Source organism: Pinus tabuliformis, chromosome 5_1 (assembly GCF_031772625.1).
Source record: "Pinus tabuliformis cultivar Carrire ecotype Pingquan chromosome 5_1, CPIR1, whole genome shotgun sequence".
In the NCBI taxonomy this organism is placed as follows: domain Eukaryota; kingdom Viridiplantae; phylum Streptophyta; class Pinopsida; order Pinales; family Pinaceae; genus Pinus; species Pinus tabuliformis.
The window spans coordinates 685,422,970-685,438,131 of record NC_142305.1 but is presented as its reverse complement, the minus strand read 5'-3'; the positions used below and the strand labels follow the sequence as shown (position 1 = coordinate 685,438,131).

The 15,162-nt window shown below is 35.5% G+C and overlaps 1 protein-coding gene across 1 annotated transcript; it reads right to left on the bottom strand.

Annotated features, from left to right (window-relative positions):
- Positions 1-1,017: 1,017 nt before the first annotated feature.
- On the bottom strand, positions 1,018-4,638 carry LOC149166803 (S-adenosylmethionine decarboxylase proenzyme-like). Its single transcript, XM_089430266.1, has 2 exons — positions 3,593-4,638; positions 1,018-1,060 (listed from the first exon to the last, which is right to left on the bottom strand). Exons 1-2 carry the CDS (start codon positions 4,636-4,638, stop codon positions 1,018-1,020), a joined length of 1,089 nt encoding a protein of 362 aa, XP_089286392.1.
- Positions 4,639-15,162: the final 10,524 nt, after the last annotated feature.

The window sequence follows — 15,162 nt, the reverse complement described above, 5'->3', positions numbered from 1 at the left end:
AGATGGCTACGTCCATACCTTGGATCTTAGATTATAGATGATCCTTCTGTATTGGATAGTTGCGCCCATGCCATGGATCCTTTCATATAGTCCTTACTATCTGGATGGTTGCATCCATACCGTGGATTCATTTTTTGACATATGTATATGTATATGCATCCTTGATTTTCAGGTCTCTTGACAGTTTTTTTCTCGTCCTTGCAAAATCTTGTAAAGCATCTCAGCAATCACTCCCTGTTCTGCCCGAAATGCCCGAAACATGACCATAATGCAATGTACTCATTCATATATGCAATTCAGATCCTTCCTAAGACATTTATTGGAAAATGCCTTCATCTTTCCATGGAGAAAGAGCTCTTAAACCCTAATTTGAGAATCATCACTCTTATGAGGCTAAAAACCACAATGGTCACATGTTGCACTATACCAGACCCGCGATGGAATCACTCTGTTTCTCATATACCTACGATGATCCAAAAAAGGAAACTTTCTCGAAGAGGATGAGAATATTTGTGATCTAAAAGGTTCTAGAGCGGCAAGATGGAGGTTTTTTGGTGTAGATGAGATCGAATTCTCCCAACTTGGCCTCTTGGTCTTATTTCTATGAGCTACCTTCTTGATATGAGGGCCTACTCCTATCTTTGGAGAGATCCTAACTCCCTTCCTATCCTATATATTCATCCTCTCCCATTCCCAAATGGTTAGAGGTTGGTTGGTCTATGTCTATTTGCACCCTTATGCTAAGATTGTGCATATATGCTACTCATTTGGCCTGAATAAGGAGTGCTTGGAGAGCTTAGCTTGGAATTGGATATTCATTCAAGTAGAGCCTATCAACATTAAGGCTTAGTTGTATGCTTCTCCTTATTTTCCATTAATACACAATTGCTGGTTCAATTTCCCTAAATGTATATCCTCATGTATCGTTTAGCTTAACATTCCTAGATTAGTTAAGTATGTTGCTTTTGAATATGTTATTTCTGTTTTCATGCCTTGTTGTGTCTTGATCTCTTATCTTTATAGGCACCAAGTGATAAGTGGCAAACTATTTCTGTGGGCACTGAACGATTAAGGCTTTTAGAAAAACAACCCAAGATAGAGATTTGGGACAAAGCCATCCAACGATATGATGTTGAGATAAGTGCTCTATGAGCTCAGCTTGTCATTTGGCCCTCCTTCTAATGCTAAAATTTTTCTGATAAGATGGAATGTACCTCCAATAGCTCATGGGCCTCCCCAATGTGAAGTCCCAGTTAGACCTCACATTTTTTGGGATAGGATACCTATATGATGTGTAGGCCCATCTATCATCATGTCGATTTCGCTCCTAGATATCAAGTGAGGAGTTGTGAGAGTGAAGGCAAGAATGAGATGCCCGAAACATGGAAACAAAGTCAACCTAAGATTGACAAACTACAAATTCATGAGATACAAGAGAGTAATAGCAACAACAAGAAGAAGTATGCCATGAGAAGGGTGAGTGAGCTAAAACCATCTCAAACATACACGAACAAGAATGTGACAAAGGTTAATTACAAATCAATTCACAATAGGTTACTGGCATGACATGTTATAAATAAGCACAGATTAAAAGAAGACATGAAAGCACACTTGAAAACATGGTGGAAATATAAGAATGTCAATACAACAATCATAAAGATGCACGGGAACACTAATGAAAACAAATAAATTATTATTAATGTTGTGGAAAATACAAGTACATATTCTGCGATTCATCAAAGCCCAACAATGGAATATGGGCTACTCATAGCATTACCCAGTGAAAAACTCTAGCCTTGCCACAACTCACGCTATCAGTTACCAAGAGTTTAGTGACTCTAGCTCTTCAAGCACATATCAACTATCTAATGGTAGTCCTAGTTCTAGTGCTAAAATCTCCCCCTTGAAAAAAGGTATGGGGCATATTTATAAAGGTGAGGTGATTTTTCAATTACCATAACCTTTGACCTACTCTCAACACTATTGAACTTCCTCACAAGTCTCTCTTGTCCAATGACTATCATATGCCCAACTGATCTATGCATAGATATGGGCATTACATTGACAAATATGTACATTTTGATAGAAGAGAAACTGCGAAGAGAATAAAGAAGAATTTTGGAAACCCTAGGGTATTAGTTGCCAATGTATTTGCCACGTGAGGGACAAGGTTGTGTTGTTTTCTGGCTTTTCTTGTGCCTTGTTTTTATTCTACCAACTTTTGATGTCATGCCCTTGATATTACTAACTTGTTCTAGACGTTTGTGTGCATCTAGCTTTTTAGCTTGTCGAAACCCTAATTGCACAACCTCAAAGAGAAACACTAGCTTCCTCCTTGCAAATCAGCATTTTGTTCCCTTTCTTCTACTTGCAAATAAATAACGTTGTTCATTGTGTTGTAGTGCTAAGAGCCATGTATGCTCATTTCTTTGAACTTGTTTCTTTGATAACCATATTGTTCATCAAGAAGATCATCTTCCTTCTCTATAGCTTCATCATTGTCTCCTTCTTCATTTGTTTCATTTTTGATTTCGATAATAATTCCCTCTTAACTCTTCTTGATCCATATTCTCACCAAAGTGTGTTCCCTGCTCATCACTTGCATACGATGGATCCTTATCCCCGTGAAACACCAATAAACTAACTTGCTTCTTATCAATGTTAATATTGTGTTGTCTTGTGATGAAATAACAAGTCTTCACAAGATGCTAATTGGCTATAATTACCATATAAAATAAAAGCCCATTTTGCCTACCTCTCATAATCTCAACATGGCTTTAACAAAGGTGAATTAGAATTATCTACATATAATTGAATCAAAAAACTTAGAATCCTCTATAATTGCCACTACAAACATGGCCATTGTATCGATTATCATATGACCATTGTATTGATTATCATAAGCAAAAGACAAACAACCTACTGAAATTACAAAATATAGTAGGCATACCAATCAACTGCAGGATATAGGCACTTAGAGAAACAACGAAATGCAGATATACCAATGGACAATCAATTCCAAGACACCGTAACAGAATTATTCATATATGCAATACGCATTACTGTGATTCATACCATTTTTTCCAAAATTATTAACCTCTTAATTTTACATTAAATCCAATGAGATAAAGAATGGGAACTATACAGTCTCTACATAAAACTAAATTATGTACAAAATATATGACACGAGAAAATAGCAAGATGAAGAGATTCGAATGACCAGTTATAAAAAAAAGTGATCATTGATGATCATTCGAGTACATAGCAACAAATTATGCATGTTTGTTTGATTGTAATTCATTCCTTTGTTGAACAAATTAGTACCGAAGTACTTTCTTGACATGAGAACGTACGACGCTACAACCCTCTGCAGAGAACAATAAATTGCACTAACAAAGTGATAACATGGAACAAAATAGATCCATCGTGAAGCAAATGGTAGAACATTATAAAGCCCACTCGGAAAGAAGCTTGATGTGTGTATCAATCTTTCGGGGCATCGCACTCAATATGCTTCTTTGCCTTCTTTTTCACTCGCAAATAATCATTTCCTTCACGTTCCTCTTCCCGGGTAACAGAAGCCAATTTAGACTCAGCATTGGCAATTCTGTAAGTGCAATATATAACACTACCCTTCTTTGTAAGCTCCTGTTGAGCTATCATTTCACAAGTATACCCCTGCGGACAAATTGGTTTGGTCCATGAAGATTGACAAGCGCCAGCATTGACATGAACTGCAATAGAGAATACCATAGGCTTGAAACAACTTAATACCCTCTCCACCAACGCTTGTAGATCACAATCCTTAGGATCATAACCCATGGCTTCAAAACTTGCATAACTGAAACCATCTTCCGGAGTTACATGAATTGTAGATAAAGCAGGTCCTTCAATAGAATTCATAGAGTAACCGCAAGGATCAAATTCAAAATCACAGACTTTCGCCTGAGGAAGAATTTTCGATATACCGGAATTAAGTGTCATTTCTGCCGCAGAATTACAATGATGCTTGTAAAACAGGGAAGCACAGTTGCGGTCAAGCTGAGTCATGCACATCTCCAATGTAAAAACTGGAGAAGACGCACCCTCCGATGCGAAATCATCAGAAGAAGCGGAGTAGATATGCCAGTTGTAAAACGTTCCAGAATTTCCCATAACATAAGCCATTCCACCAGATCCAAGAGCTCCAAAGTACTTATCCAGATATGACACTTCCTCAGAAAAGCTCCGGTGAGGAAATGGCTGTGCTCCGGGATGGATGAATGTTCCACGAGTGTATTTAACATTTTTTACAGAGAGAGACAGGCTGGTTGCATTGCTTAATATCGGAGGGATGGAAAGCAGCAGCTTGGTCGTCCCGCAGGTTTTGAGAATGATCTTGAATGGGTAAACAAAGAGACTCGACTCTGACAAGAGATATGAATCGAAATGTTCATTAGAGAGCTCAGAAACTATTTTGCATTCGGCTGCGTTGAGCATTTCATCCAATTGGGTTCGAGTGAGTGCCCTTAGGCCCCTGCCCTCTGATTCAGTAAAAAATGAAGATGCAAAAAACTCAATCTCTAACCGCTTTTCAAATCCCTCGAAACCAATTGCAGTCATTGGGCCGGCAACCACTTCTTCACAGGCCATATCCATTTTGAACTGTAGCAGAGATGGAATACAAAACAAGGACCTCCTCCTAGCGATCTAATTCTAAATCCTAAGTGCACAGTTGTTACTCTGAGAATATTAGGATGGCTCTCGGACGCACTGCACAGAAATGCAAACCAAAACCAGATGTGAGATTCTGTACAGTAACAGTATTTGATAATGAAGATGCATACTATCTACAATTGCAGCTAAATGAATTCATAGTTTCCTAAAACAAAAAACGTCTGTCGATCAATTCGTAGCATAGAAAGAAAACTTACGTTGGAGTAAGCAGCAGTGCGGAATTTCTGGATGCCACCGCGAGGTCGAACGTCTTCAGTCTTGTATCCCAAGGGAGTTTCGTATTGCCAATAATTTAATAGCTTCGTCCCACCTTTTGCGTCCATCACAACATTCGCCCTTTCTGAATTAACCCAAAACAAGCTACATCAGGAGTAAGCAGAATTGACAAAAAATATGGCATCTAAATAACAATGACAAAGTGAGAGAAAAGGCATGAGGTGGCAATGAAAGTGCGACCTTAAAGCAGAATAGATGTAAGCTGAACATCAGAGTTGTCCAAAACTTCAAATAAAAAGGGCTCTCTATCCGCTGAAAGTCAGAGAAACAACGAAGCCCGCAAGAAAACCAACCCCGTAAAAATAAGCGGAGGAAGATCTTGTTCCTCACTTGAATTCACCGCAGCGAAACGGAATACGGGCGTTCAAAGGTAAATTATGCAATATATAGAGGTGGGGAACTTTTGGGACGACTGGAGAATCTATATTGAGATAGGTCGGCAGCTAATAGAGCCACGTGACGCCTTCACCATAACCGTTACCGTTTATCGCGGGTTTTGCACGTTGGAGCTTTTTCCAATTGGGGATGAGATTTGTTAGAAGACCATACACTCATACACGACTTAATATATTTAATTCCGAAATAAGGTAAATTAAGAAAGCTCAATATATTTAATTCAGAAATAAAGTAAATTAAGAAGACTCAGATATATATTTTTTTTAAATTAAGGTAAATTAAAAAAGGAGCGGGAGAATGAGCATTTCAACGATAGAAAATTGTACTTGTAATTGGGTTTTGGGTCTTTTATCCATTTATTTATTTGAAAAAAATAATTGATAATATTAGGTTGAGATTTACCTATGTAATGATATCGTTATATAGGAATAAAATTGGTTTATTTGAAAAAAAAATTATTTGATGATATTAGGTTATATGAAGATATTATGTGAAAAAAAATATTTGATGATATTAGGTTGAGATTTAGATATGTAATGATATCATTATATAAAGATAAAATTATATTATTTATTGTTAATTTATTTTATTAATATTTATTATTTAATTAGTACTAGTATAATTATATTTTTTTTAATAAATATGGTTGGTATATTATGACTCACAATCATAATAATATTAGTAAATGTGATTAAAATTCTAGTATCAATATATATTATTATTATTAATTTAAAATTTAGATTTATTATTAAAAAAAATAGAATTAAGATTTATTATTAAAAATTAAATATGAAATTCTGACGAAATAAAATTAATATTATAATTTTGACTATTATTATATTAACATTACTATAATATTAAAAATATTATTTTCATAAATTTAGACATAACAACTTTATTGCTTTCCACTCCCTATTTTGCACTTTCTTCTCTACACTCTGTTTACAGTAGTTCTCTGAAACTTGTCCCTCATTACAAACTATTAAGTTGAAATTCACTGCAATTGTCCTCATTTCCGGTAAACATACACTGCCATACACAATTCCATCAGTTAATTTCATATATCTCATACAAAGTTGAATTTATTTTCACTCATCTTCAAGGAACAAGATGGGAAAGAAAGGTAAATCCACGATGTCAAAGAAAGCCATACAACACATGAAAGAATTCCTAAAGGGAAGAGAAAATCATGAACCAGAGTTCTACAATGTCAACACATCTCTCATCTCCGAAACCACCTTCAAAATGCAAATGGAAGGTATGATGAAGTGGGAAGAAATATATAATTTCTTTGAGGATAGAAGCTGGTTAAATTCTGAAACTTCAACTAAGGAAAAAAACAATCAGTTTGAAAAAAATAGAGGTACAAAATTGCACAAAGTTGTTGCTAGAGCCAAAACACTTCCTTATTATGACATGGTTTCATGGGCCATGCGACATTTGGATTTTCCCACCCACAGTATACTAGACTACAATAAAAATGTTATAGCCTCTTTGAATCCGCAAGTACTCTCAACAATTTACAAGCTTAGTACTCCTGAAATCTCCTTGAGCACCTAGTTTCTTAATAACTTCAACAGTGCAGTGTCCAGGAAGTATGAAGGCAATAATGGAAAAATTGTTAAACATTGGTTATGAGAAGATAGAGAAGGCTTCAAACTTAATCAATCAAAATAATATTTGATCGTCGTTTTCAAAAGACCGATTAGGTTCCTCGTCAAAATGTTGTCATGTCTATATGGAGAGAAAGGCATTGAGCATTGCAAATTGCAATGGATGGCTTTAACACACAACCTACTCAATGATTCAAAGCATTTCAATTGGGCCGAAATTATTTCTCATAATATAATAGATTCCCTTATGTTTTCCATTGTCTCATTGAGGACATGATCACCTCTTTTGGATGTCAGCGTACATTATCGATATAATAATTGTTTTTGTTATGTTTCCTCTGATGAAATGGAATTACCCAGTCGAGAAGTAACTCCCTATTTAGAATTACGCCCCAATTTTGTAGGAAAGTAACTTCAAATTTCACTTTTACTACATCTATAATTGTGATATGATTCCTTTCCATCATATTTTGTTTGGAGAAAACCTTCCTAGGTTTAGTGAAGGCCTTAAAGGAGGACTTACAAGAAATAGGAGACCGATTTGTCAAATAATTATTCACATATCTCAGAGTCTATGGAAGTGAATTTCAACCTCATCTCCTTTATAGATATATTCCAGAGAGGATAGATCTACAAGAATTATCCAATCAAATTTCCTTGAATGGACAAGCTCAAAAATTGAGAAAACTTCAGAAGAAAATCTGGCCCAACTTCCCAATTCACTTTGGAAAAGTTTGCCTCAACGACCAAGGACATGCATTTAAGGAGGTCGAAGAACTCAACCATGTTTTGTTTTATTCATTTCCCCTTCATCAGTATGACCCTCACAAAATCATCAATGACCATTATAGTGTTGTCAACAACATCAAAAACTAGACACACTAGCAACCCCCCTTTGATGAAATTTTCATTAATATTGATAATTTTCATCAAACGTTTCAAAGAAGGTAGTTGTTGAGTACAGAGGATAGAATTAAACTCCAATAGTTTAGAGAAACTCTTTATGAGGACTTCCTTAACCAAAATATCCTTCATACAAGTACTAAAATTGAACAAATGAAATCTTTTGAGATTCTCAAATACAATTTCAAATGACATTATTTCATAGCATGTTTCCTCCTCTACAAAAATAGAAGAGTCGCAACTTGAAAATGTCCCTGATGTTTCTTTTATAGCTCCAGAGACAAGAAAAACAAAAGAAGGCACTAGTAAAGAACAAGTTCCAGACACCCAAAATGACCAACAAGATGAAAGGAACACAAAACTCACAGGCTAGAAATAAGAGATATCAGACAAAGAAAAACCAACATGAAAACAGAGTTCGTCTAGTGACAGTGACATTATTATTGAAAACCCAAATCACACGACTGAGGCATATATACACAGTCGAAGAAAATTAAAGAGGAACTTGAATATATGGACATTGACACAAAGAAATAAGGAAAATTATGAGGGCCCCTATGTCAATATTGACCATTTTCTCCAACATAGAAAAAGAGTTTGAGAAAAAGAGTTTTCTCAACAGAAAGAACAAAGTACCCAGATATCCATTCTACATACCTATCATGAGAGATCCATGACTCCAATTTCTATGAAAATCCCTCTCAACTCATTTTTATTTAAACTTGTTACTGAATTACAGATTGTTCGTGAAGTCATTCCGTCGTTGATCGAGCATTACTTTAATGCTCAAGCCAAGTCAGTTGTCAGAAAAATGAAGAAAATAAAGCTTGCGAGGTTCGAAACCATTTCAGAATTCAGCTTGAAAGCAAAAGGAAATGTTGAGCAAAAAACTGAAGGATCCTCCCAAGCTCTAGGACCCTTTGTCAATTACAACCAACGCCATGTTGGCAAAGTTTCCATCACCTACAAGAACAACCTGCAGAAGATAAAACATTTGGAAAGTGAAATCGAGAAAGCCAAAGCTTTCAGTGAATAAATTTTGCAGAAGCATTCCACGATGCCTGTAGGTGGGTTCAACATCAAAAGAGAGAACTTGCAGAATGAACACGAAAATCAGTTGAATGAATTGAAACTGAAACAATTCGCAAACATTAAGGTAATCAAAAAGGCACATGCACAAAAAATATGAATTTTTAAGGGATCCCTGTGTCAAGAACATTGTGACCATGACAACAACATTGAAAGTTGAAACTATTAAGTTTCAATCAATTCAAAGTCATGAAGCAGAGAATAACTTGCAGGTTTTTAAGGCGCAAGAAATTCAAGCGAGAGAAATATTAAGAATAGAGAAGGCCAAGCTTTATAAAGAAATGGACAAAATTTGCACATTATTTCAACAAAACATCAAACTTGAGGACATAATAGAATATTTGGTGGAAGAAGACAAGTACTTCAAACATAAATTCACATCAATTCTTGAATGGGAAACAAACTTCCATCCTAACCACATCTCAAAATGATCTAAAACAGATAAAAAGCTAATGTTTGCTTCTTTGGGTCAACGATAGTTTGAGGAAAAGGAAATCAAATCATGCATCAAAAGGGTCAATGAACATTTTCTGTCAGTATGGGATATGGGGATAGATTCTATAGAGGAATTCAATCTCTTAGGATCCAAACCATTAAAAGATGTGAAACCTGGCTCAATGCAACACAATCTCAAACATAATGCCATAGATGACCAAAGAGTCATAGGCACCCACAAAACCTGGAGTCAACAAAAATTTCAGATATTTCTATAGATTCCCTTTGAGAAGATAAAATTCATTTCCAAATTTAGAATCAAGTACAAAAAAAAGAAAAGAGTTGTGTAGAATTTGATATCTATGTGTGAAGTCAATATTACCCATTTTCAGCTTGTCCACTTCTCAGGAATTTCTCAATTGTTTTCAGATTGGGTTATCTACATCAAGGAAAACGTACCACATTTGGTCAACAATGACAAAGAAGAGATGGATGAGGAGGAGAATGCTTGAATGACCTACTGGATTCGCTTGGGCATAATGCTCTTAGGAAGGATTCAAATTTCAGAGCTAGATTTATGCTTTATTGCATACAAATCTTACATATTTTCTGATTCCATACTATTCAAAAAACTTTCCTTTTATTCAATGTTATTTACATGACCTCTTACATTGGAGTAGGGGCCTATTTACTGATGTTTATCTCTCACTCAATATTGGCATAATGTGCTCGAATTTTTTTTTTCCATATGATACACCTTGTTTTCTTCTTAAAACCAACTTGCTATCAATTTCTAAAGTGTGAGTTTTTTTTCAAAAAATAAAACTACCAGTTTATGCGTATTCACCTTTGGGATTCATTCCCTACAATCTATTTCATTTTTAAATGGATGTATATCATGCTCAATGCTTTACTATTTTCATGTCTATGTATGGCACAATATTTTTTCATTCATGTCTATGTATGGCACAATATTTTTACTTGTCTATGTATGCCACAATATTTCAAAGAAGGTTAGTATTTCAATATGGATTTTCGAATATACACATTTTTGTACAACAAAACTCTTACTTGAATGTGGACTGACCTACCACACTCATTTGGTCTCATGAATTTTATCTCTTTACAGGCAAATTTTCTAGCCAACCTTTAACTTTATCAATGTATATTTATGCCTGGATAAAATAATATTTTGTTCAGCACTTGTCAGCATACCTTGCTGTGTGTTTCTTTCTATCAAACCAATTTGCTTTATGTTCTTTGATTTCATATGTATTTCATAGTCAACCCTTGTTTTCAAACTATAGTGCACTTAATCATTTATGTTTTAATCATAACTTATTTTAAGTAACATTTTTCCTCTCATCACATGGAAATATATATTTTGAACAACATTTTCAGTTTCATTTCCCAACAAATTGTTGCATTCGAAGGTTTTTGAAAAAAAAAAATAGTGTCTTGAATGCCTACTTAGCTATCACACACATTTTCTGCCTTGAATTTATTTTCTTGGTGCATGTATTTCCTACTAGTTTCTTAACCTTATTCACGTCTAGTTGTTTATGTATGTAACAATAATCTGCATAGTATTTTGTGATGCATGAAACAAACTTATTTTTATGACATTGCAATTAAAAAACAAATATGTATTGTCTGACTGCACATATTTTTTTTTTTCAACCCTAACATTGAAATGACAATGCACTTAATTCATCTGCTTCTCAACAAAACTTCTTTACAAGCAATGATTTTCCTAGCAGCACATGCAACCATTTTTCTTTCACAATTTTCTTATTTAACAAAAAAAAAATCTTACAATGATAATATCTTTAACTACTCCTCCTCTTTCTTCCTAAGTGTGACATACGCATTGTTCTGCATTTCAGCAAAATACTGGAAAGAAAAAGGTGGTGAAACCTGGAGACCATAATGAATTCACTCTCGATATAACTGTAAATTTAAAACCATGCTTCTCTCTATCCCCTATATGGACAGTGGCTCGTTGCAAAGGAATCCCCTACAATTTGTGTATATTAAACTCCCATGCCATTGCTAAAGGAACTTGTTTCATATTCCCTCTAAAAATCGGTGCTATAGGCACAATGTGATGAGCCTCATCAATGGGTAAATTATATGGTCCTTAATGCACCTCCATATTACTAAAATCAACTTTTCTCATCATTCTTTACATGTTTTAATTATGTTTTTCTTAATGAGGAGAGTAAAGATGAGATGTCATGCCTAGTGGTCTAATGAGAATTGATTGCAGGTTTTGGAACAATTTTTGTCTAATTAAAGTGCAGGAACTCGAATGGAGACAAGCAAGAGGGATTCTAGGAGACATGATTTCCCTCCTTAACTCCTCACTCACTCGAAGATTCCTCAATCAAATCTCATCATCTCAGAGTTGCAAGAAGCCGAGTCATGAAGTTCATTGGCAGCCAAGAGAGTGACAATTGAAGACCATTTGAACTTGAGATTGGAGCCAAGCCTCCCTAAATTTAAGGAAGTTGTTGTTAACTTCAGTTCTATAAATCAAGAGGCCTAGAGCCTCATTATGATTAATATTTTTTGTTCAAGATAGCTAAGCAGTTTTCGAGTTGAAGCATTGTAACCAAGCACTCTTATGTATTTCTTATTTATTTAATGAAAATGAGCAACATTCCCTTGATCCAACACTGATTTGACTCAGAGGGCTGAATCTCTTGGGTTAGGGCCCAACCCTAGCAGAAGAGGTTCCTCTTGTTGTATATGTATGCTTAGGTTATCTTCATAGTTAGAGTTAAACTGATTTTGGTGTTGTTAATTTGCAAGTATTGGTAAATTTAATTAGTTTGCTTCCATTTGTGGATAGTTCTAACAGTAGCATTGTCGTGATAAGAGGATATTCCAAAAAGGCTGGAAGCAAGTGGTTTTCACCTCATTTCTCCCTTGCAGGGATCATGGTTTGAGGAACACTTCTTATACAACCCAAAAATAAAGAATTCTTGCTTTTTGTGTAATCTAGGGTTTTCTTGCTAATTAGGTCATTATCTTTTAGTTTCATAGATAAGTTGCAATTGGTATTTTCTAATCTCTTAGGTTGTGTACTGATCTCGTCTCTCTTTCATAATGGTTTCAAGCACTTCCATGCATGAACTTAGCAAGTAAATGGTGAAAACTATGTTTTTTCCTCTATTTGAATAAACCCTTCTTGTCTTTGATGAATTTATATATGAATGCCAAGAAAGATGTTTGTTGTTGCAATAGTTTCTAAATTATAGGGAGACCTCACCGCATCAGCCTCAGCTAAGCCATATCCACCCATGATTACCAAAATTCACTAAGGTCTCAATTCGAATTCTTGTCTTATGAGGTAAACTTGTCATCTTGTTGATCAAATCCAACCATCTCAAAGCTTTGGCCTGAGTCCGAAGTAAGTTCCTACCACTCCCATGCCTTATTCCCTCCTTATTCACCTTTTCCAAGATCCATCCCACCTTCAAGACCACTCCCTAAGATTTCGGCCACTTCCTGTAGACATCTTGTAGGAAAACTTGTAGTAGCCTGTTTTGATCCCGAATTGAGAAAAATCATCACTAAAAGCAGGATTAGGTCCCTACTTTCCCTCTAATCCATCTGAACCATTGTACTCCTTTTCCTTCACACTTGTCTCCCCTGCTAAAGAACCAAGCAAGATTAGAATTTTCATGTTTCAAACAAATATATAAAAAGAAAAATGTTATTTTATATTTACTCATGCACACAGCAGATAGTACTTTCTAGATCAGATTTCATGCTCAGAATATTTAAAACCTCACAGACGTTAGAGTAGGGTTCTTTTGCAAGCAAAGTGTGTTGGAAAGTAGATAGAGGATTTCATGTTATTTTGCAAGCATTTCTTTTAGTCTTTCCTTCATGCAATAAACAACATTTCATTTCTTCCAATTAGGGTAAATTTCCCTTCTCCAAGTTGGTAATTAGACTTCTTCTAGTCAATAGAAGGCTGGTTTGAGAAACCCTAGTGGTCTATCATCCCATCTCAGCAGTGAAAAAGAGTATACTAATTACATCTATTTGTGTATACAACACTGTTACCTCCAAGTTTGTACGAACCCTGGGTTGATGAAGTAAAGTCGATAGCACCAGGAGTTGCAACATCCTTGCTGCAATACTGGTGCTCATCACTTTTTGGCATCATTGTCAGGAGGTGTCTAAGTAGATGTGATTTCTACTTTCTTTCTTCCTTTTCTCATCTGTTTCATTCTGCAATTAGTTCCATTCAGTAAATAGTTGCAATTCAATTTTGTTTTCCTATGGTCGGGTGGTACGTGGAAGTATCAAACCTGGTCAAATTTTTCTTTGATCATTAAAAGCTAAGTTCTCTTAATTTTGTACTTGTTTATATGTTGATTTAATGGTTGTCATAACTCTAATATTTATATGGTTTAATGTTGGTTATAAGCATGGTTATGTGATTGGTTCATGTCATGGTTATTTCATGTATTTAATTGTAATTGTTAAATGGATGGATGCAATACCTAATTGATGGTATGATAGTTCAATGGAGAAGAATGTGATCCTTTTGGTTATTTTTAATAAGTTCTTTCAGTCATTTATGCTCTGTCTTTGATCCTAGACATGTAGGTTTCATTGATGCCAAGTGTTTGACAGAATGTCAGTCTTAGTTGGGGATGCTTAGGCTTGATCCTGAGGTCGATTTTTGTATCAAAATTCTTATCATGTCTTTGATGTATTCTGAAGGTTGTAGCAAGTTTTGGGCAGAGTCCAGGATTATGGGGTAGAAAATTGGCTCAAATATTGGGCTTGTTCACACGGGTCTACTGAGAAAAATCGATAGTCGCTCGCATAGAGGCCTATGATAGAAACTTTGAGTTGTTGGTCAATGTCTTCCCTGTACCATGAGAGTGGCTCTGGGTTAAAAGGCTTAAATCATCAGTGGGACTCAGGGACAGGCTGTCTGAGTGGCTGGCATGTCTCCTGATGGGTGTTTTTTTGATGTGGATGGGTTGGTTTGTTATGTTCTATTGATTCTGTTTCCTTAAGGTCACCTAGGAGATTGAATCCCTTAGTAACCTCTCTCATCGCATGTTTTCCCAGTTGGCTAGCTGCTTGGTTAGACCTGGGAGGAGGGGGTATTACAGATTGGTATCAAAGCATGGTTTTACTCTCCTTCAGTGAATATGCTTGGTCATGCATACATGTAAGTTGCATGTATGTCTCTTACATTTTCATTCCATGTGCTTGTTGCATTGCAACATGTTGATCATGATTGTAGTAAGGTTATCATGAGGAGCTTGATGTGATTTTGTGGGATGCATCGTCAGAATTTTATGACTAGTTCCATATGGTTATATGTTGCTTACATGTTTATTATATGTCGCTTGAATACATCCTTGTATGTCAGGAGCATTATTGAATGTTTTGACTACATGTATCAGTATTGTAGCTTGATTACAAGAATTGATCACTTATGCTGGACTACATGCGTTCATACATATGTGTATTTGATTAGGCATTGCTTATGAATGTTGATAGTTGCATGTGGCAATGTGTGCAATGGAGTAATGGTTGTTGTCATGCATGGGGTCACAACATGTATTGTTGATATGGCCTTGCATTGATGACTGCACCCTAGCTAGAATGATATTTTTGTGTTGATACACTTATTCGATATATGCCTATATATTGTTATAATTATGTTGTACATGTATCATGTTGATTTGATGATCTT

Bases quoted from the DNA above. Each gene is read 5' to 3' on its own strand.
- LOC149166803 (XM_089430266.1), bottom strand. From the start codon at position 4,638: ATGGATATGGCCTGTGAAGAAGTGGTTGCCGGCCCAATGACTGCAATT. The intron at 1,061-3,592 runs GTCTAAATTGGC...TTAATCGTTCAG, and splicing joins TACAGAATTGCCAATGCTGA to TGCCCACAGAAATAGTTTGC.